Source organism: Daphnia pulex, chromosome 3, assembly GCF_021134715.1.
Source record: "Daphnia pulex isolate KAP4 chromosome 3, ASM2113471v1".
Lineage (NCBI taxonomy): Eukaryota > Metazoa > Arthropoda > Branchiopoda > Diplostraca > Daphniidae > Daphnia > Daphnia pulex.
In genome coordinates, this window is record NC_060019.1 from 5,452,521 (window position 1) to 5,478,766 (window position 26,246).

The window sequence follows — 26,246 nt, forward strand, 5'->3', positions numbered from 1 at the left end:
TTTCTAGCGATGACTGGATATTAATAAAGACACACTAATAAGGATATTTATTTGATTAATGAAAGAAATTTAAATTCTTTCTCATTAGTATTCAACACGCCCGCTAGAGATGAGAGTTCCTACGCGAGTTTATAGATGTTGGTTGTATAAAAAAACGAACTAGAAACTTCTGAAGATCGCCAACACTTTTTTATGAGATTTTAAAAGAGACTATAATTTTAAGATCCCATTCATAATTATTATGAGACGGATTTTCCACTGTCTATTGAGTGGCTCATCTCCATGTCTCTGTTTCTCCTGTCCCTCTGGCGGCCATACTCCGACATACGTGGAGTGCTGTTTATTAGTTCTTGTCGGCTGAGACAGTAGAGTGTGGAAATCGTTTATTCTCCAATGGAGTTTGTCTTAATTTTCTACCGTTTATCTTCCCCTCAGGTAAATTAAACACGAATCTATTAGATTGTCATACCTTGGCGTAATCCCCGTTGAACAGCAGCAACTGATTGGGTTTATAAATATCTGTATTGGGCGTTAGTTTCGACTTTCACTCGGGTCTCGGGAAAGTATAATTTCGGCTGCTATGGTCTTGCAAAATCAATTTTTGTTTCTGCCTTTGTTGAATTAGGCCCAAATAATGCTGAATTAGGCCCAAATAATGCAAAACATCCATATTTTGGCAAAGGCACTAGCATTGTTCCAAAGATACGCGATTGACATGTACTGTCAAGTAAAAAATATTAGTTTTGGAGTGATTTGTATTTAATCAATATACGCGAAAAGCGAACAACTCAGCATTAGACATCTGAATTCAGCTTAACATACTGCTGTTTAATGGGATTGTTTATTGTTTTACTCCTTAAATAATGAAGAAAACCCTTATGCTCATTTTCTGTTAGTCTATCAATAGTTACTTTAATTTTGTCAACAGTCAAACACTAGAACTACACAGATGCTTCCACCATATGTTTTCATTTTCACATAGTAATTAATTAAGTATTTTATGCAAGTTCCAATTGTTTTGAGAACAATATTTTCTAATATGTGTATATATATATTGAAGTGGTTCATTTATAACTTCATGTGTATATATTAAATAATTAAATGATTCTGCATAATATTTCAACAATTAGTGATGAATTATTTCAGTTATAATGTACATTGAGGAACGTTAGAGACTTGCACGTTACTTTGATGTATGCGATTATTGACATTTAGCTGATTTCAAGGCTCAGCTATTCATTTCTTCTTCCTGTACTTTGCCAAGTAGTAATTACGAAACGCCAAATTAAATTACTGCAGTAGGTTGATGAGAAATCGGGTACAGCAGTTTTGTTGGTATGTTTCTTGTCAAGTACGTATCGATATCAATCTGGAGCTTTATTGTTGAAATTCATTGGCATTGTGGAAACAAGATAGACGTCGCTAAACCGTAATCATTTACTGGATGTAATTGATATCATCTTCTAATTATAACCATAACATTTTTTTTTTTTTATCACTCCCCTTTAGCTTCAATAGGTTGTTTCCCGAGGTCCAGTTAAAACGGAGATTAACCGTTTAAAATAGCCTCAACTCTCCTTTCCTGTACATTTTTCGCTCATGGATTTAATTCCATTATATGTTGAGTTCTAATTTATCAGTCAACCAATTGGAACCAGAATGTTGACGCTGTAAGGATTTTCGTCAAAACCTTTGAAGTTTATCCGAGTCTTAAAGTAATCTTCTTTAAATTGTCTTATACATTGTTCAAACGATGCTCTAAGAACACTTGAATTAGGAATCGCTCACATCCCATTGGTTTTCTTACCACAGTAACTGTTTTGCATTCCAAGATGCTGAAGAAGTTATTGGTAGCATCATTTCTGGTTAAGTTACACTGGTTTTATTTAAGGGTCTAGAAACAATTTGAGCCTGTACAGCGTCTTACCGAATCGAAGCTGCTAGTGCTTGTTATCAGATACTTGCAGCACAGAATTAAAGTTATTAATTCGGGATCTTGTCTCGGTAATTGTTACGCATAGCATTCTTCATTTTTATTTCATGAGACAGTCGTGATCTATAGTACATCTGACGTGCCCTTAATTAAATTTTGTTTCCTCGAGCCCACGCCTACCCGTTGTACATACGCAATTTATTGATCGGTTTCTTTTTGCTCTGCATTGCACCGACGCCATTACCCTTTGTATACACACACAACATGTTTATACGCCTTTTTTCGGGTAGTTTCCCTCCGTAGTTACGATATTGCAATTTTTGTATCTAGAGATTAGTTCTAAATAATAGGGAATCTATCGATGCCATGTTTCAGGATAATTTTGAGTCGTCATCAACCTGTTAACGGGTATTACATACCGTACTAATACAGTAAATGTATTTTGTTTTTATACACTTGTGGTGCGGATACTATTTTTGATCACCGTTATTATGTGTCAGCTATAATATATATAATATATAAATAAGTGCTAAATCTCTAATTTCATAAAGAATTAGTTTATTTAAGAAAATTAAATTACAGATTTTTTTATTTATATTCAGACTGTTTTTGTGGAACTAATTTTGATTACACCATTGAATCAATACTATGTGATTGCTCGAGAAGGGGCAATGCTAGCTCGTTGGGTACTCGGTAATAATCATGAGCGTCTTTGATCCAAAAATTGGTGCTAGGTTAAATCATAATTTTTTTAAAGCCGCAAATACCACTTGTTATTGCTTAATATATAATATGTAGTACCAGTATCGTACATATTATAATTTTAATGTTTCTTTCACTGTTAAAATTAAAATAGAAATCTTTAATCTTTCCATCTCTCATCGAATAATACATATATATATATATATATTTTTTTCATTGCAGTAAATTGTTTTTCATGACAGCTGCGTCGCCTTCTAGAGAAATTCAGTGCACATCACCGATTATACCTTTCAAGTTAAAAGTGTATCGATTTATTAATTGGCACTTCGTTTCCAAAAGCAGAATCGTAGATCAGGTGTAACATTATTCCCAAAATTGAGCTTCTTTCTGGCATTGGCATTTCTTCGGATCTTTCATTACGAAGGTAAGTCGTCGTTGTTTTTCAATTCCTGATTCTTTCATAACGTGATTACGATAAGTTACACACAGAGTCGAAATGTCGGTTTTCTTTCCAATATTGCCGCCCATTGTGCTCCTCCTCCACTATGTCTTTGTCCAATGCCTTCCATGTGATTTCAATGTGTAACGCTGTCTGTGTATACATTTCTGTGTGTTTATGATGTTCGGTAATTTGTGACCCGGTTCGAGGACCTTGAGGGTTCAACAATAATGTATTGTTCTGCATCCGGATACAAGTTCAGTAACTTGCGTTAAATAAGTGGAAATGCTGGAAATGTTTGATTGCTTTCCAACGTGAATAACGCAATTGTCTCGTGTAAAAGAGTGGCATTTTTAACCTTAACCCTGAACGATTGCGCCGAGTGATGTGTGCCAGTGAATCACGGAAGAAAAAGCCGTCCATCAAAATACATAAACTGAAGAAAAACAACAAGCCGGTAAGTTTTCTAATTGACTTTAATGCTATTCAATTTGTTTTGTTTTATTTTGTTTTGTTTTTGTTTTGTTTTTGTTTTGTGTTTTGAAATTTCGCGTGTAGATAGGAGATGCTATTCACGGTGATATTCTTCCCCAAAGTTAGACTTGGTAGTATTTGTCCAGTAATTATCACAACTTTGCGCCAAGTTCACGTTATTAGAAGCGAGCGAGCCAAGTGAGACCTTTATTCAGGAAAACAATGCTTGTTTGCAATGCTCGGCTTAGTTGGCACTGCGGAATCGTCGGTGCAGTTGGTGCTGTCTTACGAAAAATAACAGAAACTTGAGAAAGATTTTTTTATTTGATTTTTGCGTCGCTGAGCTGTCAGCTTGTCGCGTTGCGTCGATTCCCGACGTGCTGCGCCGCGTGCCTGCATTGTGGCCGGGCAGTCCCGCAGAAGCCAAGGCGAACAATTCTTCAAAGAAAAGAAGAAGCAAAAAAAAAAAAAAAAAAAAAAAAGGACTGAATCGTTAGTCTGCGGTTTGCGGCCGCAAACTGCTGACGGCGCTATCGATTTCTCACGCCGAGACTGCGACGTTCACAATGTTGTGTTTCTCTCCTCTTTTCTCCGTTTGGTCGAGATGGGGCCTACGCCAGTCGATAGGTGCCGCCTTATGCTCTTTTTCGCCTTGTCCATTTCTATTCTGCCTTCGTTCCTCTTAAAGAGTTTTTTTTTTCTCTCTCTCTCCATTTCTTAAATCCACTGTCAATGACATGGCCGGGGGCTGGTTAATTTGTTGTTGCTATAAATCAATTACGTGAACTGCTCGGGCGATCACCGCAGTGATCGCTTTGGCTCTTTTGCAGGCCAACCGCGTTTGAGACATCCACCAAAGGGGTTAACGTCGGTCGAGCAGACAAAGACTGGCAAATTGTTTTCGATAAGTGATATCGATTGTGGATGTGCGACGGAGGGAGGCTGTGCTGCGCAACGTCTTAACTTGAACTTGTTTGATCTGCGGCGTGCGACCTGTTTAATGGACTTGTTGAAACTGTCGCCCAAGGTGTTTGCCTTTTCAGTTTTCCAATTAAAAATCATAATCGACGCGGTAGGGATAGGATGATGCATCGATGCTGCTTGGCTATTCATGAATCATGATCCTCGCCGACGTTTCTCCTCAATGGCTTTGACAATCTATTAAGATTTGGCAGACACAATCGCTAGCAGGGTTTGCTCGTCGTTTCACTCTCCGCCATCATTTGGCGAGGAAGGGGAGGGGTCCAATGTTTGACGTAGGCGTAGATGGATAGGAGAGGAGAGCGTCGTCATCGACAGCGTGGAGCTCGATTGGAGAGACGCCTTGAGCAACGTCGAAATGACCCGGTTCTGCAGTGTTGTCAGAGCCGCTATATATATGACGAGTGGCAGCAGCACAGACGCGAAAATCGATTCACCACCTTGGAGTGTGTATGTGTGTGTGTGCGCGCTTCTACCTCATCCGGCTGTTGACTCTGCGGAGAGGAGAATCAAGAGGGAAGAATACGAGAGATGAGAAAAGGAGATAGAATCAAAAAGGGGTAAAGAATGGCGACTGAAAGAGAAAGAAATTAAAAAGCGCACTAGAGGAATGATCCGATTTCGCTTCTTTCTCTCTTTAGTCTTGCTGCTATCGGGGTACTGGTCGATTGATGTACGCCTTCGAGTGGCCAGTCAGAATGCCACGCCAGTCAGCGCAGGCGTCCCCGAGTTTCTGACTTCATTCAGTCGTCATTTTTTTGTTTTTTTCTTCAAATCGACATTTTTTGCTTTTCAATCAAAAAAATTGTTTCATGTTGATTTTTTATTTTTGTTGCTGTCGTAGTGCGCTTCCCTATTTTAGATTTGCTGGCTTCTGCTTATTTTTATTATGATTTTTGTTTCCCTTGTGTGCGCCGAGATGGATGCCAACCGTGAGCTGATTAAGATTGAAGAGGTAGAAAGCTAGCGATAATCGATGGATTATCAAGCGTACTGTTGAGAGAGAGAGAGGCCTGCTCCATCCGTCATGCTCGTCGAGTCCATCGGACGGGGGATCTCTTTCCGGACTGCAGCCATCCGAAAACTGTCGATGGCCAAATGGATGCGCTCTAGACTCTCCATCTCGTCTTCGTTTGAGTCGTGTCTCTACTGCACCATTTTGTCAAAATCTCATTCACGGTCCCCCCCCCCCCCACCACTCTATTGTTATTGGGACTAAAGGCAAAAGGTCTTGGTTCTCTCTTCATCAGACTCTTTTTTTTTCCCTCCCCAATTCTTCTCCTGACGTCTCCCGACGTCTCCCCCGCGCTTTGGCGGGAACCTCCCCTCGGTATCAACATTCATCTGCCCGCCTTTCGAGAGGTGGGCCGTTCAACAGCGCGCAGACGGACAATCTATCGGCGGGCTACTGCCACCGCCGCCCTTGTATCACAGTGTGTCAGTGTTGCGGTGGCACAGAGCCCTTCGCACGTGTATCTCTTCCTCATTGGCGGTGGTGTCCCCCTCCCCTCCCCCCACAACCAGTTGCCATTGTACGCTCAACATTTTTCTCCCGTCTTTATTAAGTTCGCTTCGCACGACGCTCGCGGTATTTCGTCCACCTCTTGGGATCCACTGAATTTCGGTCAGTTTTTTTCCTTTTTTTCTTTTTTTAGTTTTTTTTTTTTCCTTTCACACACATCTGGCACAAAATCCAACTCTTTTCTTTATCTTTTTTCTGCCAAGAGATCGATATGGACGTCGTCTTGGCTTTGCTACTCTGCCGAGAGTTGTAGTATTTGCTGACGTCTATCCCCCAAAACTATTGATTGAGTCGCGTTCCGTATCTACTTAGAGTATTCGATGGCTAGGCGGGAGAAGAAAGAACAAAACAGGAACCAACGTCATAGAATCAGCAGCACTTGCCGTGACTGCACCTCAACCGATTTACACCGGAATATCGAGGATCGGTCCGCTTAGTTGGTATTCCATAACAACTTGTTGTGATTGAGTTGAAAAGAAAACAAGAAAGGTTTTTTTTTATTTCCCCTGATTTTTTCCTTGTTTGGCAGACGGACAAAGCTAACGGGTTTGATGCTGGCCACGGTCCTACGCCTACCCACTATTCTTTGGTCTCATATTTTGCCACCCTGTTTGAATTTGTCGTTGGTGTTTCCCTTGAAGATTTTTCTTTTCCCCTTTTTCTCCTTTGTACCACTTGTTCTCTCGAACCGCTCGATACATATGACGATGGCAGCAGGCAGACAAGCCTGCCCGTCCGCCTGCCTGCCTGCCTTCCTTCCTTCCTCCTACTCTTCCTCCTCCTCCCGTGTGCTGCTGCTGCAGAGCTGTTGTGTCTGTGTAGGTCCGTGATTTTCTCTCGGTACATTGCAGATGCAACCAGAGAGAGAGAGAGAGAGAGAGAGAGAGTTGCTCGAGCCGAGCCGAGCTGAGCTGAGCTGAGCTTCTCTCTGGCTTTGCTCTAAGCGCAAACGTCGGCAAATCAATAATAGAGAGCGGCGCCGTGCTCCTGCCTGTCTTCGTGTGTGCATCACTGTGTAATGGTCCTCCTATTCGAAATGCGGCACGCTTTATTCTACATACACACTCTCCGTCATCTAGGGGAGACGGGGAGGGAGGGGGGTTTTGTTATATCTCGCCAGCGGGAGGGATATGCATATACTCAAGTGATCTGTCGGAGGAGTCTAAAGAGCACAGAGAGCACAGAGAGAGAGAGAAGAGAGAGAAGGAAGGACGAGTTGGGCACATCCCTGAGAGACGTAATTGGATTCTAGACAGCCGTGCACATGCAAAGGTTCTTACGAATGCCGTAAGTAATACACGTAGAACAAGAGCTCAAAGTGAAAACAACTTTATGGCAGTAGCAGCCGGCCAGCCAGCAAGCAAGCCAGCAAGCAAGCCAGCAAGCAAGCCAGCAGCAGCACACGTCCAATAACTTTTGGGCGCCAAAAACGCCAAATCACTCGCCCACATTTCAAAGGCCCTAGCTCCTCTGCAACATTGTCGTTGCTTTTATACTCTCGCCCCCGTTGTCTAATGAATGCCGTGTCACGACCCAGTTTACCAGCCCAGCTCACTTGTCAAAGTCAGGCACACACGCGTTTAGCTAAACAAAGGTATTATCAAAAGTTTCCCAGAGTTTTTTTTCTTTTTCTTTTTTCTTTTCTTTTCGGCTTTCCTTTAGACATAAAATGAATCTTTTGTCGGGTACTTTTTTTCTCCAATCCTTTCGTCTGTGTCGCCGTATTATTATGCTTCATTTATGATTAGAACGTGCGTTTGAGTTCGACGTGAACAAGCCATCCTGAGCCCAAAGTAATAGTTTTCAAGTGTTGTATACGGTTGTGTAGTTGTTGGAGATGATGAGAATCATTATTGAGCTCATTCGGCCCTCTTTTTTCTCTCTCTCTCTCTCTCTCTCTCTCTCTCGTCGGTGTTTGTGTCGCTAATTTGATTGTCTGGCATCAGTCGTATATTTCGAGACGCTCATTTGTTGGGCCCAATCGATGTGTCCGTGTCAGACATTGTCTTGACGACCCCCGTGACTGCTAGCTTCGAGATGAATAATTGATCCTTTGTCGACTCAACACAGAGACATTTCGGACATAAGAAGAGAGAGAAGAAAAAAAGTTGGGGTCGTGATTACATCATTGTCTTTTGCTGAGCTCATTTAGCCTTCTGCTTTTTTCCCCCATTCTCCTCACGACGCAATCGAGTGTACACAACAAGGTTGTCAATGAGCACAAGATTCTCAGTATAGCCAGGCGTGCTGGACAACTTCTTCAACCCGTATCCTTTTCTTTTCTGTGAATGCTTTGTTTGACCAAGTTCTTTCTTTTTTCTTTCTTTTTTTTCCGTTTCTTCTTTTTTTAGCTTGGGAATTATTCGCGTCTCGTGTCGCAATCATTTACCATGATTTTTTTTTACGTGATTTTCAAGCGACGTCGACATTGATATTAGCGCACAGTCGTAGCCTTTTTTAATGACGAGGTGAGCACTTCAAGGAAGGAAACGTGAGACTTGCTACTAATCAGACCTCTTTATTTTTCAAGCCCGCTTTTCTTTCCCCCCTCGCATGGAGAGAAAATCAAATGGATTTTTTTTTTTATTTTTCCTGGCGTTGCCATGCAAAAACATAATTCACCTCGTCGTTGTTACACAGAGCAGTATGGCGCTGAGACACGATCCGATTCTTCATTTTCCCTTTTTTTTTGTTTCTTTTCTTTTTGGTTTTGATTTGAAATGTTTCCAATTCTTGTTTTTTGGGGTTGAATCAACTTGGCGTAGTGGTGGATTGTCAATCAGAGTCCATGTCCAGACATTTGATGTTCCCATCGCGACGGAAAGACGGGGAGGTTATACCATCTGTCGCCTGTCGGCCATTTCCCATTATAACGATTCGATCTGAAGATATTGCGTCGTCCTTGTCGCCAAATACCGTCTGTTCCAGGAGTGACGCACACCCAATCAATGGCCGATCGAATTCGTCCATCTGTTGTCCCTCTATGTTTCTTTTCCTTTTTTTTTCTTCTTTTTATCGCGGTGAGAACGGACAAGAAGATTGACTATGAAACAGTCTATCGGGTCCATGTGAATTATTTCCAACATCTACATAGGCTTGTCATTCTTTCCGTCCATTGGAAAACCATCGCCCGGTGCAGATTGTCCGCCCAATAACTCTTTTGTCTTCTTGTTTCTTTATTGGTTGCCAATGTCCTTTTTTTGTTTTTGTTTTTGCTTTTGTGTGTTTGGGTTGACGTTCCGTCACGATTTTGCGATCCATCTCGTGACCCACCCGTTGCGCGTTGGAAAGCTGTTTGGCTCCCTGGACACCTATCTAACACCCCACGTCACAGTCCCAGTGCGTCGCCGTCTTGCTGTGTGCCCGGTCTGACTGGCGTGGTCCGTTGCCAGGGCGACGACATCGTTGGGTGCTCTCCCCATCCCCTCAGTATTCCGTCAGTTGAGCTCTTGAATCATACGTGGCCGCTCTGTTGTGATCGTCTCTGCATTAAACAGCCGCAGAATTCGTCTTTTTTCGTTTTTTAGTTTCTTTCTGGGTTGTTGTTGGTGCACTGTCGTTTGTTTTCAGGTGATTTATTTGCGATTGGCTGGGGCTCAGTTTTCTTGTCTTGTTAGTCGCAACTTCGTTAGAATCTAAACACACAGACACAGAGAGGACGGACGACAGACCCAAGTCGTTGAAAACATTCCGGTCAAGTGAGAGCCGAGTGTCCGACTTGTTATCTCGACTGATTTTACCCGGCCGGTTGGTTTTTTGAGAAAAAAAAAAGGAGCTCGGGCCTTGGGCGAATTTTGCAGTGTGCACACAAGTGGTCTCATAGACAAACAGCGCGTCGAGACTGGGGGGGCTTTAATTGGAAACGAGCTCCACATCTCGCCCATTCAGTCCACGTTGTTGACAGTGCCAGTTTCTCTCGTTATTTCTCCTTTCTTTTTTTATTTTGTATTTCCTACTCGAGTTTAGTTTGACTGTGCTGACGTGTGTCGACATCGTCCGTTGCGCTTCCCGTTTCTGTGTCTGTGTGTCACGGACCTTCTTTTGTTTTATCTCATCAGCAACGATAACTGCATCACTGATAGGCTACGTGCAGAGTCCCCCCACTATCGATTATTAGTTGTATAGGCATAGATAACAACAATAGTGTTAATTTGTATGTAACATTGTCTCTTTCTCTTTTTTCGGGGGTGGTACCGAATTCCAGATCTCGCAGCCCTCGACAGCTGACTATTCCGCCTTAGTTGAAAGGAAACAAGGGAATTATTGCCGGTGGCCAAGTCGGACGGGAAACGGGGTGATCCGGCGAGTTGACTGCAAGAAAACATCGCGGCCGGAGCCAAAAGAAGAAGAAGCAGAAACAGAAACATCATGGGCTGTTTTGGCAGTAAGCAAAAGATCTCCAAAGTGGACTTGGAGTATCTCAAGAAGCACACTCGCTACGACGAGGCAACCATCAAAGAGTGGTTCAAAGGTTTTCGGGTTAGTAGTTCTCGTTCTTTTTGTCTTTTCTCTCTCTTTCTTTTTTTAAATTATTATTATTTGATTTCCTTGCTCTTATGCATGCCCGTTGGTTGCCAACAACTTTAACTCGCAACATTTCTACTTTGCTACACAATAATTGCCCGTCTTATTGCACCTTAGAACCCCTCCAACCGTCTTTGGTGATTGTGGGTCGGGTCTAATCTTCTTGTGCTTCACTATCTGTCCAACCTTTAGTCGTAATCCTTCCCTGAAAATAATGGGGCCTATGACGGGATCGTTGCTGGATGAGAAATCATTGTCGGCGAAAGCAGTTTGGCAATTCTTCCTTCTTCGCAGTGCATAAGAGAGTAAAAAAAGGCGTCGTCGAGTTGCTCTAGTCTCTTCATCTGCATTAAGAATGATGTGCAGCAACAGCAGCAACAGCAGCATGGTTCCGTTTCATCTGCCCTTCTCTCTGCTCCTGGTCGCCCGTTTTCAGGGCCTGTATTGATTGGCGGCCGGAGGAGCTGGTTCCCCCCGCTGCTGGCACATCCAGCCAGCGGGTGTCGGTGCCAGTGAATGTGAATATAAGCGAGTTAGACGACTCCCAAGTCTTGAAAAGCAAACGGTGCGCCAGAGTCCGTCGATCCTTCTCTAAGCGACAAACTCTCATATCATGTCTCTCTATGACTATGAATGATGTCCGTCTCCATTTACTCCCCGATGGAAAGCTTTGCCTTCTTTGTGTGTCTGTGTGTGCACATATGAAGTGATCTGCCTCCTCTCCGCCAAAGAGGACTAGGTCATATTCCTCTTTGCAAACAAATCTAGTCTCCAGCTTGTCTTTTATATAATCCCTTTCATTGTCCTCGTGAATGTTGCTGGTGGTTGGGGCCCTATGTCTCTTCTCATCTCCACTTTCTATCTCTTTCGTCCTCTCGGCCGGCTTGTTAACAGTTGTTGGCCTCCTCCTCCTCTGAGCTTATTCCTACGTTTTCTCTTAAGTAGACAAGTAGAGAGACTGGCTGGGCTGGGCTCCCTCTTTATTTTCCTGATCTCATCTCTGTGTTTTCTTTCTTATTGATCATTTTCCAGCAAGACTGCCCGAGTGGACGCTTAACGCCGGCCAAATTCGTCGACATGTACAAAATGTTTTTCCCCAACGGCAACGCCGAAGAATTCTGCGACCACGTCTTTAGAACGTTCGATCGAGACAAGAACGGATTCATCGATTTCAAAGTGAGTGTTTCATTTTAAATTCCAACTCCTCTTTTGGCAGCAAACTCTGTCCCCGTTTTAATATCTGTCAACACCAGTGCGGGATCGGAGGTCGATCGCTCATGTCGTTGGAGAATTGCAGAGTTGCGGCATTGTTACGTTGACTCAATCGATAATTCTTTCAACTTGGATTTTTCTTTTCAAGTGGATGGAACATTTGTCTCTAGCGAGATCTACTGTGTTGCCCATGGGGATAAAAACAACTGAATACTAAACATTGGTCTGAATTAAAATGTTTCTTCTGTCGTCCATATTGTCCATTTGATTATGCGGCGACGAGCGTCGATTTGGCGTCTTTATTTGTTACCAGTTGCGCAGTTGATCATGCCTATGGGGCATTAAGGGTTCCTTGAGAATACGTTGACTTAAAATTCGAGTTCGAGCGAATGAAGTAGTCATTCCGTTTTATTATTCGTCTTCGTCTTGTGTATGCATCTAAAGACTCTCTTTGTCTGGATTTTCACGTTTTCTTACTTTGTTGTATACTTTCTTCTGCTCAAACAGGAATTCTTGTGTGCGATCGACGTCACGTCGGCAGGGACTCCCAACGAGAAGCTCCAATGGGCGTTTCGCATGTACGACGTCGACGGCAACGGCTCCATCGATTTGCAGGTAACAATCATGCGCACATCACCGGGCGCCGGCCCAGTACAACTTATCATGGCTCCACCTTCGCGATGCCGCAGCCCACTCGCGTTTCTCTTTTATCTTCCCTCGAGATTCGTCGTCTCCTTTACATTTAAAACAATCTGACAAACGTCTAGGTCGTAATACTATACTAGCATTTGCTTATACTGTTCCACTGCTGCTATTCATGTTGAAACAGATGCACTCTCATCATTGAAAGCATTTGGATTTAAAATGATCTTTCCACTCCGCTATTCCAAGTCTTTAGTTTAAGGAGAGGAGCTGTAGACTGTGGGAAACTGGGAAAATATGGCCAAAAGATAGCGCGGTAGATTTCAATTTTATTCTTGTTTGTAATCATTGACTTGTTGCCTGACGTACTTAGGAGATGACAAAGATTGTGCAAGCCATCTACGACATGCTGGGCAATAGTTCGAGCAGCCGGCCTCCCGACACTGCGGAGGAGCGCGCGAAAAGCATTTTCGCTCGGATGGATGAAAACGGCGACGGCAAACTAACGGAAGAAGAATTCCTCAAGGGCTGTCTGCAAGATGAAGAACTCTCGAAAATGCTCTCGCCTGGATTTTAAGCGCATTCCACCCACTCCCCTATCATCCTTGTACCAATCGAAAGCCTCCCGTTTTGTCTCCCAACGCAAATCAGAGAAAAGGGGACGAGGTGACTTCGATCATTTCAAAACATTCTTATTCAAAAATTTTGATAACCCCTAGTTAAAAATATGGTGGCGACACATTGGAAATTGACTTTTCTTGGCTGCGCCAAAAATGAGTGAAACTTGATTTGACAACATTTTTGCACTGGTCACGAGTGAAATTCTCCCGAGTGCGCTTGTGTGTTGAAACCACTTCGATACCGTGCACCGTTTTTTTCTTAAATTATTATTTTGATTTTTTTGCTCTCGTCTTTTTTCGCTGACTGCAACCGACTGCAATTTAACCAAGAAACATGATACTGGTTAAATACGAAAAATCACGCACAAGTAAAAGGAAAATTGCGCAGCATTTGAACATGAAGGAAATGGGGGAATTTATCGAAATGAATTCCCACACCACCAGCGGAAAACTGTCACCTCATCTGCCCACATCTTCTTGTTATCAATCGCGAGAGCCCCCAAGTTTCTTTTCATTACAAAACCTAAATTGTATTTCACTCTTTGCTATTTTTCTTTCATTTTTTAAATATTCTTTTCATTGCCAATTTTGAAGTGACCCAAAACTATTCGCTAATCAAAGCTTTACCAAGTGGATTTGGTGCATTTGCAATTTGGTTCTTTTTAGACGACCCAGTATCGATTTTTCGCTGGTTGATTTGGCAAAGCCAAACAGCAACCGAATTTCGACCTCTTCATCTAATCGTTTCCATTTGTCCTGTACATACTGCCACATAAAAAATCGCCTCACCTTTTTTTCACGTATTCTCTGGCGAAATTCGCACATATCGTAGTAGTTTCATGATCGGTTTTTGACAAATGTAGATGTGCGTGTGCTGATTCCCTCTTTCTCTTCGTTCCATTTTCTTCTTTTTTTTTTGCTTGGCCGCAGAATCATCGCTCCTTGGGCGGCGTGCGGTACCAGTCACAGCGTTAGAGAATAAATCACACGTAGCGCAATCGTGCACAAAATAATCTGATGGGCTGGCAATCGTTCGAGACGGGTTATCCTTGCTTGTGATTGGGCTTTGTTTCACATGTGCAACTCGCCAATCAATTGAACAGAGAAGGGTTGCCAATAAGAACCATTAGCTAATAACAAGAGTGTAGTTTGAGCTCATTTTAATAAGCGTAAGTGGTCGCCCTTGAAAAAAATATCCGAAAGTTTGGCGGTCTGACATTTGCATAATTAAACATCTTTTTCACGCATCCGCTTCAATTGCGAATATTTCATAGGAAAAACCCAACACATTAGATTTTATGATTTGACGACTCTGTTTATTTGTGTATTCTGCTGGTCCATTTCATCCGCTTTGAAATAGTTCGTATTTTTTATCTCCCTAATTAGCCTCCACGAATTCTGCGTTCCAATAACTATCGCGAATCGAACGATCAAGTTAGAAAATACTTGATAACAATATGGGTATATAACATTCCGTGCGTCCACAAGTATTTGGGTTCCTCTTTTTCTCTTTCACCAGATGTTTGGATGCGTGAGTGGTTTTTGCTGTTGCTGGCGTTAGCCTGTTTCATTTCCTTCTTTTCAAAATCATCAAACCTCCATTTCCTCATATTGACATTCGCCTCGATCCTTCTTTTCCTTTTTGCGCTCTATTCCCCGTTATTATTATCATTATTTTTTATTTATTTATTATTTTTTTATTATTATCCATTTTCGTAGATCATTTCCCGTCTCTTTTTCTAGTTACTGCACTGTTATCCACTTTTCTCTCTCTTGTTTTGTCTCCCGACTGATTTCCTTCGCATTCGTTCAACGGACTTTTTTTTTCTTCAACATCAACTTTTCACCTTTGTCAACATGTACTGTACATGCATTCGCTAACACATTGGAAGCCGCTCGTGAGTGTCGGAAAAAAAACCTATTGTCGTTCTTCCTTTCAAACATTCAATCCTTTTCGAGTATTTCATTTCCCTTTGAATATTCCATTTGTGTCCCGGTGATCACCTCCCCAAATTGTACGTGTGAATACATTTTTTGATCCGAAAAATAAGAAATTGACCCTCTAAACCCGACAACCAACATTTCGACTCGCTTGATCGTACACAGATGAAACTGATTGATATCAAACTGTATGTAATTAATCTGACTGAATTTTCTACTAGAATTTCTGCAACACAGAGACGGTGATCTTGCAGGACCAATTTGTTTTACCTTCCTTGTAATCTAGTCCCTTCGTCATGGGGAAACAGAACAGCAAGCTGAAACCAGAAGTTTTGGAGGATTTGCGTCAAAATACGGAATTCTCTGGTATGATTTTCATTTTCAATCCCTCCATTTTTTCCAAAAGCCTTTTTTTATTTCATGAATTGTTTAATGTAATTGTGGCATTTAAAAAACAAAAATATAGATGCGGAAATTCAGGAGTGGTACAAAGGATTCTTAAAAGATTGTCCTAGCGGGCACCTTAGCGTTGAAGAATTCAAAAAGATCTATGGCAACTTTTTCCCTTACGGTGACGCATCTAAGGTAACTATTAGACAATATAAATTCGTATGCATAGTTTTCTTATTTAACTTATTTTTTTTTTTTACTATTACTTTAAAGTTCGCTGAACATGTATTCCGAACCTTTGATGCCAACGGTGATGGGACCATTGACTTCCGGGAATTTCTTTGTGCCCTATCTGTCACTTCCCGTGGTAAACTGGAACAAAAGCTGAAATGGGCTTTCTCCATGTACGACCTTGACGGGAACGGATACATCTCACGACAGGAAATGCTTGAAATCGTTACGGTGAGAGTTTTGACATTTTTTTTTTCTATTTCATATTCACTTGCGACGTCGGTGTTCATCATATACCTTTTGAGATATCCAAATTAGGTTAGTTCTCTTATTTGTTTGTTATCATTGGAAGGAAACGGCGTGTTTTATTTTCCAAATGATGTTTATTTTACTGCATCCACTTTGTGGTTTACAAAACATCCTGCTAGCGATTCAGTGCAATGAAATAACCATAAGCATGTGGCTTGCTGTCTTTTAACTTTTCCCAACACGAGATAATGGCCAAGTCGGATTTAAATGACGTAAAGTCGCCCGCGTTCCAAATTCCTGGCGTCGTCGTTTCTCTTTATTTTATGTTTTCATTTTCTGTCTTCATTTTATTTTGCATCAATTTCATCGCGAACACATATGGCAATTTGCATTGGAATTGATATGATAATTTTTTATTCAATAGGCAATTTACAAAATGGTGGGTTCTGTGATGAAGATGCCCGAAGATGAATCTACTCCCGAAAAGCGAACCGACAAGATTTTTCGCCAAATGGATAAAAATATGGATGGGAAGCTATCGCTTGAAGAGTTTATCGAAGGAGCCAAAAGTGATCCGTCGATTGTCCGGCTGCTTCAGTGCGATACCCAGGGAGCTGCACAGTAGCAAAAACCCTCCCAAACAGCAGCACACAACGCACGACAATGACATCTCGACAATTTATCGTAAGGGGTAAACACGAGAACAGTTTTAACGTTTAATCTATGTTGAATATGCAAACGTGAACTGCTATTCTCCCTAGGGGGAAAAGCAGAAGTGTTGTGTATAGAATGCTATAGACGTTGAGTCAGCTCTGAATAATATTCGTTCCGTAATGGACTAGAAGACACCAAATACTTAATGAGCGCATTAAGACACGCGCATACTAAAATAGTTACAAGAGGGTCTATTATAAGCATAATTACGGAATCTTTTACTCCTGTATTTACATCCATTCAAACGTTTTCATCTCAAAATAGTGTTAACGATATTTTTGACGTCCTTTCCGTAAACATTTAAAGTTAAAGCGCTGTCATAAAACAAAATTAATTTGATTATTTTTCTTATCTTTTTCAATATATAATTTCTTTTTCTTAACAAAATATTATTTTTTCTTAAATTTAGAGTGAGGAAGGAGTGGGCCAATCAGTTTGTGGCATGTACATCTATCGACAATATACCCTAAAGAAAACACAATACAAACCCATCCCCCCCCCCCCACATCCCGCCAGATCTCCTCTACTCTTCTCATTGATACCATCTTGAAAATACAGATAAATATGTCACTGAAAACAAATTAGGAGACTGAAATGAAGGTACATTTAATTAAACCCTTTGGAGTGCAAGACTGCGATTAGACAAGTCCGTTTGTCCCTCTGATCATAATTGTGTGTGTTAATTATCTTTACAAAAAAAAATTGTTGAGTGAATCTGGAGAAATTGGTGTCCCATGGATGATAACCATTTTGTATAGTTGGCTCTCTTTCATTTTTCAGTTTTTGATGGTATTTTGTTTTTTTTTAAGTAGAATATTCCATCATCATTACTGTAATATCGTTTGTTGCGACTCGGGCTGGGTACATACTTACCTCATGAAGGTTTCTTTATTCTACTTTATTTTGAGTTCCATTTCAAATTTTTCATTGTCCGTATATTACATAATAATTATCAAAGTTGTATTGCAATCATGGAAATCGTGAAACGTGGCTCTTAAGATAATATGCCAAGCAAGAGTGAACAAACATACTCCAAACAACTCTAGAAAAAGAGAAAAAAAAAACACGACAGCATTGCACATTCTTTAATAATTACATGAGGTGGTTGGTTTACTTTTTCTCAGGTGCGTGTTTCTCTTTTTTTTTTGCTATCTTTTCTCTCAATTCTTTTTCAAACTGTGACATGGTGTTTTTGCAACTTGGTATTTGCATTTATTTTATTGGCCATTTTCCGCCTTCTTCAGTGTTTGGGACTCCAACCTTTTGGGGGTGTGGATCCATTTTTCTCACATTCTTGTGGATTTGAGTGCCGTCGTCATAATTCCACCTGAGCAACCCCAGCAAGATGAATGAAAGCTTTAGTTATCAATTGAATATGAGCACCCACTTACTTTCGAGCTGTCGCTTATCTTTACCGTGAAATTCAATGCATGTTTCCTTAAATTACGATTAATATACATATGAAAACAAAAGTATATCATGCACACGTTATTTTGATCCCACTTTGTTAAACAGATAACTTTCGAATGGCAGTATGAGGAGAAACAAACATTAAAGCTTGGGTCCACTCTGTACTTGAACGGAAAAAGAAGTTGATTTGCTGATCGCACTTTTCCGCTTGCTTATGTACTGGCACTTTAGCGGAAAAAGTTCTGACACCTTTTTTTATTATTTACCATTTTATTAACCAAACAGAAGTTTCTCCACATCAATTCAATCATTTACAACACATATATATAAGTGAATTTTTGTTAATTTCAGTTTCAGTTACGACATTCACTTAATCAGAGATTTTAAAAAAAGAACAGTTTGAAAATTCAAATAAAAAATATGTTGGATCACTTTTACTTTATTGTTAATTAAGTAAGTAATAACAAATGCTACAAAGTAAACCTACTTTTTAATGCCCTATGTAATGTGCATATTATTTTTATGGACTCACTGTTTGTCCATTAATAATGTTTGGTTTCCAATTTATGGACCATAATTTGAGGAGCCAATTGAACAGCAATATACCGGTATGGAATATCTTTTATCGCATGCCAAACACTTTTACATGGTAAAATACTTTGCTGCAAAATAATTCTCTAATGCTTTTTCAGGTTTTTTTTTCAGACTTTGCGGCATTGAGCTGGATGATTTTATTGGTTCATGGAATAGTGTCTTCTACGGCTGAGCGCTTCTCGGACACAAATATATGGGGATCATTCGTTGTATGTGTTTAAAATTTTTATGAAATCTGGGTTTTATATGCCTAGTTTTCTACTATGCTAATGGTTGTTTCCTTAATATAATATTCTATCTGTGAAGTTTTTTGTTGTGTTTTTTACAAGTGAATTGAAAGTGCTCGGCATTGACAATTGGTATAACATCATCTAAGACAGTATATAAAACTTGACATTTATTAGGTGTATTTTTAAATGCCCAGAGCAACGAATTCTTTGTTTTTGGAGAAGAAGGTATAGATGGCAAAAGAGTATAAGGCGTCATACAAGGCACAGTGACGAAAACAACAAATGAGGAGAAAGGCCAATACTTTATAAGTTAGATGAGGCATCAACTTTCAGAGTCAATAAAAAGCACTTCTAAAGCAATAAACAAAAACAAAAATAAAAAAGAAACGGGGGGTTTGAAATCATTAATGGGAGAAAGCATCGGTAAAAACTGAACGGCTGAGCGACAAACTGGTCAGCATAGTATAGTTCAATGTTATTTTATTGCTACGAAACTAGTTCGATATAAATATACTTGTGTTATGCCCTAAGTTTGACGAAAGTTATACACCCATTCTCCCCGTTACATCCTAGTGCCTACAAGTACAGATGCCTTGTGCATAATAGATTTTTGGGCATGTTATAGCTGTTGGATCTTTTTTTTTCTTTTTCTCACCGCCAGATAGAATCAAATAAACTCAAGTCAAATGAATGTTTTAAAAACATGATGTTCGCTTTATCAAAAGTTCTGTGCTTTTTCCTTAGTATCGATGCAGCATGCTGCACCGTCGTCGTTCTCGGTAGGAAATAATTTCATTTGTTATTCAGTTAGAAATGCTCGGTAAAATGCTTCTGCTCTTCGACTACGTAGACGTTTGAGGTGGTGCTACCTCCGGGAACAGACGTGACGAAAGTACGATGCTTAGCTCGAACGAAGTTCAAGTTGGTCTCGGCAGATTCGGCCCGATCTTCGGCAGCCTCCAGTTCGCGTTGAAATTTGCGAACGCGGCTCAAGTTCTGTTGCGACATACCCTCCTGCAAATCAATTTAAAAAAAAAAAAAAAAAAAGGTTAATATTTCCATTCCTATAATTGTGTTTCTGTAACAACTCAGTTGGCGGATGCGAGATAGCGGCCAGCGGCCTTTACCTGTTCTTGCAGTTGGCGCTTGTAAACGTTCAGCTTCTGGGTAAGTTTCTCAACCGAATCTTGAAGGAGAGAGACGTTCTTGTGATCTTCTTCACCTTGGATGATGATTTCCTTGACTTGGCGTTCCTTCTTGCGCAAGATTTTAGTAGTTTCAGCATGACGGCGGCGTTCTTCGTCGAGCTCCAATTCAATGTCACGGACCTAGAGATCGAACACGATCAAGTTAAAGCCTCGATTCAATGCGCATGTATCCACAACTGCTTTCTCTTTACCCTGGCTTCTAATTTGCTGATGATCCTCTTGCTGCTGACCAGCGCATTGGTTTCAACTTCTTCCAAACGGATGGTCAGGTTCTTGATTTCGACCTCCAAAGCCTTTTTAATGGATTCAATTTTGACAATGCGTTCCTGTTCCTCGTGGAGAACATCCATAGTGTGCTTAAGTTCAACTTGAGCTCGCTGGGCACGATCATCAGCCAACTATCATCATAATAAATCAATTTTTATAATTTTTGTTCTAAAATACATCGAATATAGTTCAACCCATCGGGGACTCACCTTCAGTTCTTTGCTGGCTTCTTCGAAGTCGGCGGCATACACGGATAGTTCTTGTTCGAGTTTAACACGGATTGAAGTGAGGTTGACGTTGACAGTGGTCAGCTCATTGATGCGAGCACTAGCGTCTTCTGCCATTTGTTCAGCAGCACGTCTGGCACGCAGAGCCTGTTCATTTACGAATGTTTTAGCCTGGAAAAATAGTTTTCATTTTAATTGAATTTGTCGTACAGCTTCCATGTTGGCGCGCATCTCTTCCAGTTCTTGTTGCATAGCTTGCAGGCGACGTTGAGCCACGCCGTACTGATCCATGGTGATTTGCAATTGACGCTGGGTCTCCTCGTACATTGATTGAAGTTCCTGTCAAGTTAAACCAGAGAACCGATAATATGAAATAACCGGATTTGGATGGTGCTGCCTAAGAATTTACGGTAAGTTGCAGGGATTGCTTCTTGATGGTCTTTTGAAGATCGATGTTGTTTTTGTTGGCAACGTCCAATGTCATTTCCAACTCGGTGATTGTGATCATCATCTTCTTCCGGATGCGCTGGATTTCGGTTTTCAACTTGGTTTCCGCGTCGACAAGACGAGAGTTCAACTGGTCGATTTCGATAGACATTTGCTTCCTTTCAAAATCGTTTGGGAGTGAATGAGTGGCTGAAATGGAATTACGTTAGTGCCAAAACTGATGTAATTACTTGATAGATTCGAGCTCTTCCTCCTTATCGGTAAGTCGGCGCTCCATGTCGTGACGGTATTGGTTCATCTCAGCTGCCATGCGTTGAGAGCGTTGTTCTTCGCCTTTGCGAGCCTGAATGTTACAAAAGAATGAATTGCTAATCAAATTATCCAATTTATTTGATGTCGGTGTACGTACAGCCTCTGATTCTTTGTATGCGGCAGCCAACTCTTCACGTTCGTTTTCTAGACGGCGATATTCAATTTCTAATTCATGGAATCTGCGGTTGAGTTCAGAGTACTGGCTCTTCAGCTCAGCGTTCTCATCTAGTAAAGGGAATATTGGATGAAAATAACAAGTGAAACTCGAAAAATATGAATTTACCGCCCAATTTCTTGTTTTCGCGAGTGAGCTGATCTTTCTGTTCGCGAGTTTTGTCCAGTTCGTGAGTCAAACGGGAAATCTCTGTCGCCTTGTTGCGGTTGTCTCTCTGGGAAGCGTCGTACAGGGCAGTCAGCTCATCCAACTTGGATTTAAATTCAATGTTGATGCGCTCCAGTTGCTCGCTGCGCTTCTGCATCTCCCGAGCGGTGGTATTAGCCTGAATTGATCAAGTTTCAATTATAAAATAGGTAGCTACTTCTTTTTTCTTGAGTATTTAGATGTATTACCTTCTCCAAATCGATGATGAGAACCTCTACCTCGCTCTGCAGACGCGACTTGATCTTCTCCAAACCTGAGCATTTGGAGATCAAAGCGCTGATCTGTTCTTCCAGTTCAGTCACCCGGATGTGAAATTTGCGCCTAACAGACAACAGGAACTGCATCACGAACTGTTTTCATCAAATCGGGGGAAAAAATATAGACGTCCTACCTGATTTCTTCGATCTCTTCAGTGTGAGAAGTGCAGGCATGATCGTACTTGGATTTCCACGACAGACAATCCTGGTTGGCTTTGGAGAGCTGACGTTCCAAATCCAAACGAGCTTCCGCTTCCTCTTCCAGCTGAACGCGGACCGACTCCAGCTCAATTTCGACCGAGTGCAAACTACCTTCCAAAGTGGAACGACGCTACAAGAAAAAATTAATGAATTTTTTTTTTAGTGCCGTGACCTGGAGATTTGAAGTTGAAATTCTTACGCGTTCTTCGTCTTCAAAGCGACGACGAAGATCTTCGAACTGAGAGCTGATTTGGTTCTTCAAATAGCTGATATTTTCGTAGCTGACTTTCAGCTCTTGAACTTCCTTGGTCAGTTCAATGTTTTCCTGTTGGCCAAATAAAGATTTTGTGATAATTTTCCTTTAACAAATTGTAAATCTTGTTAATCGTTGTCTTACAGTGGACAAACGAGTTTTGTGGCTGCTGATGTCGATAATTGTTCTGTTGAGCTCTTCCACTTTGAGGGTGTACTCATGAACGTGCAATTCCAACTTTTCTACTTGCTTGACGTACGTGGCCTGGAAAAATAAACAATGATTTAAGAATAACTAGACCGTCCTGTTCAACAATCTGTAATGAGATCTTAGTATCTTACTCTATCTTTGTTGGCTGACTCAACTTGAGACATGAGCTCGAACAGCTCCTGCTGGAACTTTGACTTCTCTTTCTCAGCCCTGAATGAGAAGGAAAATTGAATCAGTTTTATGTAATTTAATCGTTACTTGCGATCAGATTGAAGTTAACATCTCGCTAATATTTACTAGCAAATATGAGGGACGCAACATTATTCTGCAGTGCATAGCTGCTCCGGGCATCTCGGAGCAATGAGAACCGTAAGAAATTCCTATCTAGGCGTGACAAGTGGCCATGTTGTGAGTAAGTCAAACCCAACTCCTCAACAAACAAAAAATGTAGATGCACGCTTGTGCAAACGACCATTTCAAATCTGAGCCACACCCCTTCCACTCCCCTTCCCGCTTCTGCATAAAAGTGATATCCCTTTCCAAAAAAGTAATTTTGATTTTTTTTTTAAAGATTGAGTTCCGCCAATTCATTCAAATTTCTTAACGAAAAGCATTGAGATCCACAAATGCGGATGTGTTCTCACTACAGTGGAACCTTTTCAAGAATAAGAACAGTCTAGACTCAAGAGTTCCATCACTACTTTAAACCTTTCAAATCCTTACAAATATAGACTGCAATAGTTTCTTTAAGAAACCAAATGTTATTGGACGTTTCAACAGTTAGCGCATTTTAATTTAGTAGATTTGTTGTTGAAAAAAAAAAATAAGAAAGAAAAAAAAAATACTGTGGAGAAGCGCGGGTAAAAGAGACGACAAGGTCTCTAAGGGTATCTCTCCTGAACGTACTGGAACAGCTGGAGTGCTTTAGATCACGAGGGTTGACGTGGCAGTGTAAAAATAGGATCGGTTGCTACGCATTATTTTCAGAACCCTTCTTTTCTCATTTCTCCTTCTCAAAGGATTCCTGCTCTTCTGTATTCTAAAAACAGTTTAGACTTGCAAGGTATGTATCACTTAGGTAAGTATTAGCAGTCAATTCGCAACTTAAAATCTACATGTCACACTTTTATCCTCGAATATATGAAACAGTACCACAAATAAGTTTCGCTGGGTATTTTTTTAACTAAATAATTATACATAACTAAATGGCGTTTAGGAAATGAAGTGTTATGAGTGGTTTACTTTGATTTCGCTTTAGCCAATAATTCCAATTGATCCTGAAGATCGACAACGGCTTCTTGGTGTTTCTTGCGGAGCATGTGGGCCGTCTCCTCAGATTCGAGATGGACATCTTCCAGCAGTTTTCGCAGTTTAGCCAACTCGGCGTCACGTTTCTTGTTGATTTCCAACTGAAAATGGAAAGATTCGTTAATATTTTCACACTGAAAATTAATTGACTGATTTTGGAAGAGTTTATTATGTATGCATTTTCCGTGTGCCACTGACTGTTTCTTGCAGAATTTGTAACTTTTTTAAACTAGACTATACAACAAACATTACGGTAAACAAATGCCGTTGCGAATCTTTCAAATGACTGAAAATCGCCAAGGCAAATGGATTGTGCAAACATGTCCAGAAAGTCATATACCTGGTTTCCAGCTCCTCCTTCGGCTTCTTCAAGACGCTCTTGCAGCTGAATGACCATAACACTCAAATCGGCCTTGTCTCGTTCAACCTGAGATCGAATTAAAATTAATTTGTATTACGGACACCGAATACTGCCGACTAACAGAAATTCTCGGGTTTATTTTTCTTATTTTGTGTAGCAATGCTAAAACTGAAAATTCTTGGCTTCTGGGCCAAACATTTCATGGTCCAAGCGCTAAGCTATTTATATCCAAGCTCAAATACTCATAAGAAAAACATCATTTTCTTCGATATTCAAGAAAAATATTGTTGGAATTAAAGCAGAAGCAAGAATTCTCTTAATGTATTACAGTTTTATAGTAGGTAATAGTTTAGTCCACTTTGGCTATGAATAAAAAAATTGTACTTACTCTCTGTCTAAGCTCACGCTCTGTCTCTAGATCCTCTTGGACAAGACGGATTTTGTCCTACAAAAATTAAATTAAATTCTGAAAATGAATTATTTAAATTCAGAGAAATTCAACATTTAATACATCGACGAACAATTGGGCAAATTTTCAGATTTAAATAATCGGATGGAATCACGCATGAAGTCGCACGTCGAAGAATGAATTAGTGTTTGTTTGGGTGTTATTTGATGGTTACAATCTAAAAAGAAAAATGGCAGGAAATGAACACCTCAAGACGAGACAAAGCGGACATATCAGTGGAGTACTCGATGGTGACATCGGTTCCAGCTCCGCCGGTTGAGCGGTAGACATATTTAGACGATTTGGTGGTTGTCGAAGATTTCGAGACGGTTCCCGACATTTCGTGTAGCACGTCGAACGAACTTTTGAAGGTGTGATGTCAATTAGCCGAGTAGGTCCGGTCGATGATGAGCACAAGAAGCGGTAGAACTCCTTCGCAAAAGACTGTCGGGCGACTGGTGAGGCAGAAACAGTCCGGTCGGCAAGTATTACTGGCGCTACAGGAACGGGCCGGCACTGCGCAAGTCCGTCCACAACAGATCAGAGGGGCGGAGAGATCGGCTGTCCAAAGTAGGGATGGCTTCAGAAGCGAGAGACCTTTCAGCATTGAACGTAGCTCGAATTACCGACTGTTAGAGCAGTTTCTGGGCAGCGTACACCTCAGAAAACTTGGCCGTTCCTTTTATAGCCATGAACGAGAACAACCCACCCTTCTCCTCCCACCACGAGCATCTCTAGCATATCGTCATCCAAATTTCCCTTTTTTTTCTTTCTTTCACATCACATAGGATATTGATCAACACATTATTAACTGATCACCTCTTGTCAAAGATTTTTCGGTAATTCGACCTTTGCCGTCACAGAAAAGGTGACTTAATTGTTTGTCTATTATAAGCACTGACCCTGAGATTCCTTTTTACTGAATAGGCAAATTTGGTGAAAGGGAATGATTTCATTTATTCTATAAGCCATGTAAAACCTATGCTAAGTGAAGGAAAGAGATTGATTTTGCAAATTAAAATGAAAAAATTGTGGTTACCTAATATTATACTCTTATCATACCGAAAACCCGAATTAAATAAAGGAACACAAAATTTAAGAAAACAACCATACTGCTTTCATGCATTAACATAACAATTTAAAAAGATGCGTAAATACATTTATAGCTACTGCATAAATTTATTGCAAACAAACATACATCCGATGTTTTTATTTTTTGAATTTTCCCTAATTGTAATAATTTTCTATCAAATGATTTAAAATAGGTTATAATCTAACGTTAGTAATTCTGCGATGCAACAACCCGTAAAGAGACACCGCCCATGCAGAGCTACTGCCACTGGTCTAAAATTAGACTCGTAGACTGAGCGGTAAATGCGAGTAAACGGATGAAGCTCAGCGGAAAAACAAGAACCCATAGCATCGAGAGCCCCACGTTCCAGGAGTTGTATAAACACAAGCCCAAAACGGTTGACTGTGATGCAGACTTATAGTCAACATAGTCATAATTGCTACACAATATAAGCAGGCCTTTGATTCTGTTTCATACTTATATGT

General features: G+C 40.8%; 3 protein-coding genes across 11 annotated transcripts; 2 read left to right on the forward strand and 1 right to left on the reverse strand.

Moving 5' to 3' along the window:
* Nucleotides 1-295: 295 nt before the first annotated feature.
* Nucleotides 296-19,178, forward strand: LOC124189755 (neurocalcin homolog). Of its 5 annotated transcripts, none has more exons than XM_046582218.1 (8): nucleotides 296-435; nucleotides 2,858-3,059; nucleotides 15,212-15,356; nucleotides 15,457-15,575; nucleotides 15,654-15,842; nucleotides 16,285-16,551; nucleotides 16,984-18,592; nucleotides 18,677-19,178. In XM_046582218.1, the coding sequence occupies exons 3-6, from the start codon at nucleotides 15,287-15,289 to the stop codon at nucleotides 16,483-16,485; spliced, it is 579 nt and encodes a 192-aa protein (XP_046438174.1). In that variant the 5' UTR covers nucleotides 296-435; nucleotides 2,858-3,059; nucleotides 15,212-15,286; the 3' UTR covers nucleotides 16,486-16,551; nucleotides 16,984-18,592; nucleotides 18,677-19,178. The 5 variants fall into 5 exon arrangements, with proteins under 5 accessions (XP_046438174.1, XP_046438173.1, XP_046438178.1 ...); XM_046582220.1 differs by lacking the exon at nucleotides 296-435 and adding an exon at nucleotides 1,515-1,715; XM_046582217.1 differs by having other exon boundaries at nucleotides 16,984-19,178.
* Nucleotides 5,176-15,121, forward strand: LOC124189756 (neuronal calcium sensor 2-like). 5 transcript variants are annotated; one of them, XM_046582224.1, is made up of 6 exons: nucleotides 5,875-6,153; nucleotides 6,255-6,491; nucleotides 10,256-10,530; nucleotides 11,608-11,751; nucleotides 12,295-12,402; nucleotides 12,803-15,121. In XM_046582224.1, the coding sequence occupies exons 3-6, from the start codon at nucleotides 10,420-10,422 to the stop codon at nucleotides 13,004-13,006; spliced, it is 567 nt and encodes a 188-aa protein (XP_046438180.1). In that variant the 5' UTR covers nucleotides 5,875-6,153; nucleotides 6,255-6,491; nucleotides 10,256-10,419; the 3' UTR covers nucleotides 13,007-15,121. The 5 variants fall into 5 exon arrangements, with proteins under 5 accessions (XP_046438179.1, XP_046438180.1, XP_046438183.1 ...); XM_046582223.1 differs by lacking the exon at nucleotides 6,255-6,491 and having other exon boundaries at nucleotides 5,176-6,153; XM_046582227.1 differs by lacking the exons at nucleotides 5,875-6,153; nucleotides 6,255-6,491 and adding an exon at nucleotides 7,674-9,621.
* On the reverse strand, nucleotides 18,969-25,576 carry LOC124189753 (paramyosin, long form-like). Its single transcript, XM_046582216.1, has 18 exons — nucleotides 24,898-25,576; nucleotides 24,630-24,686; nucleotides 24,221-24,307; nucleotides 23,815-23,981; nucleotides 22,704-22,782; nucleotides 22,507-22,626; nucleotides 22,309-22,434; nucleotides 22,043-22,239; nucleotides 21,840-21,972; nucleotides 21,553-21,769; nucleotides 21,367-21,494; nucleotides 21,188-21,300; nucleotides 20,920-21,115; nucleotides 20,721-20,849; nucleotides 20,493-20,657; nucleotides 20,208-20,414; nucleotides 19,936-20,136; nucleotides 18,969-19,822 (listed from the first exon to the last, which is right to left on the reverse strand). Exons 1-18 carry the CDS (start codon nucleotides 25,027-25,029, stop codon nucleotides 19,616-19,618), a joined length of 2,661 nt encoding a protein of 886 aa, XP_046438172.1. The 5' UTR covers nucleotides 25,030-25,576; the 3' UTR covers nucleotides 18,969-19,615.
* Nucleotides 25,577-26,246: the final 670 nt, after the last annotated feature.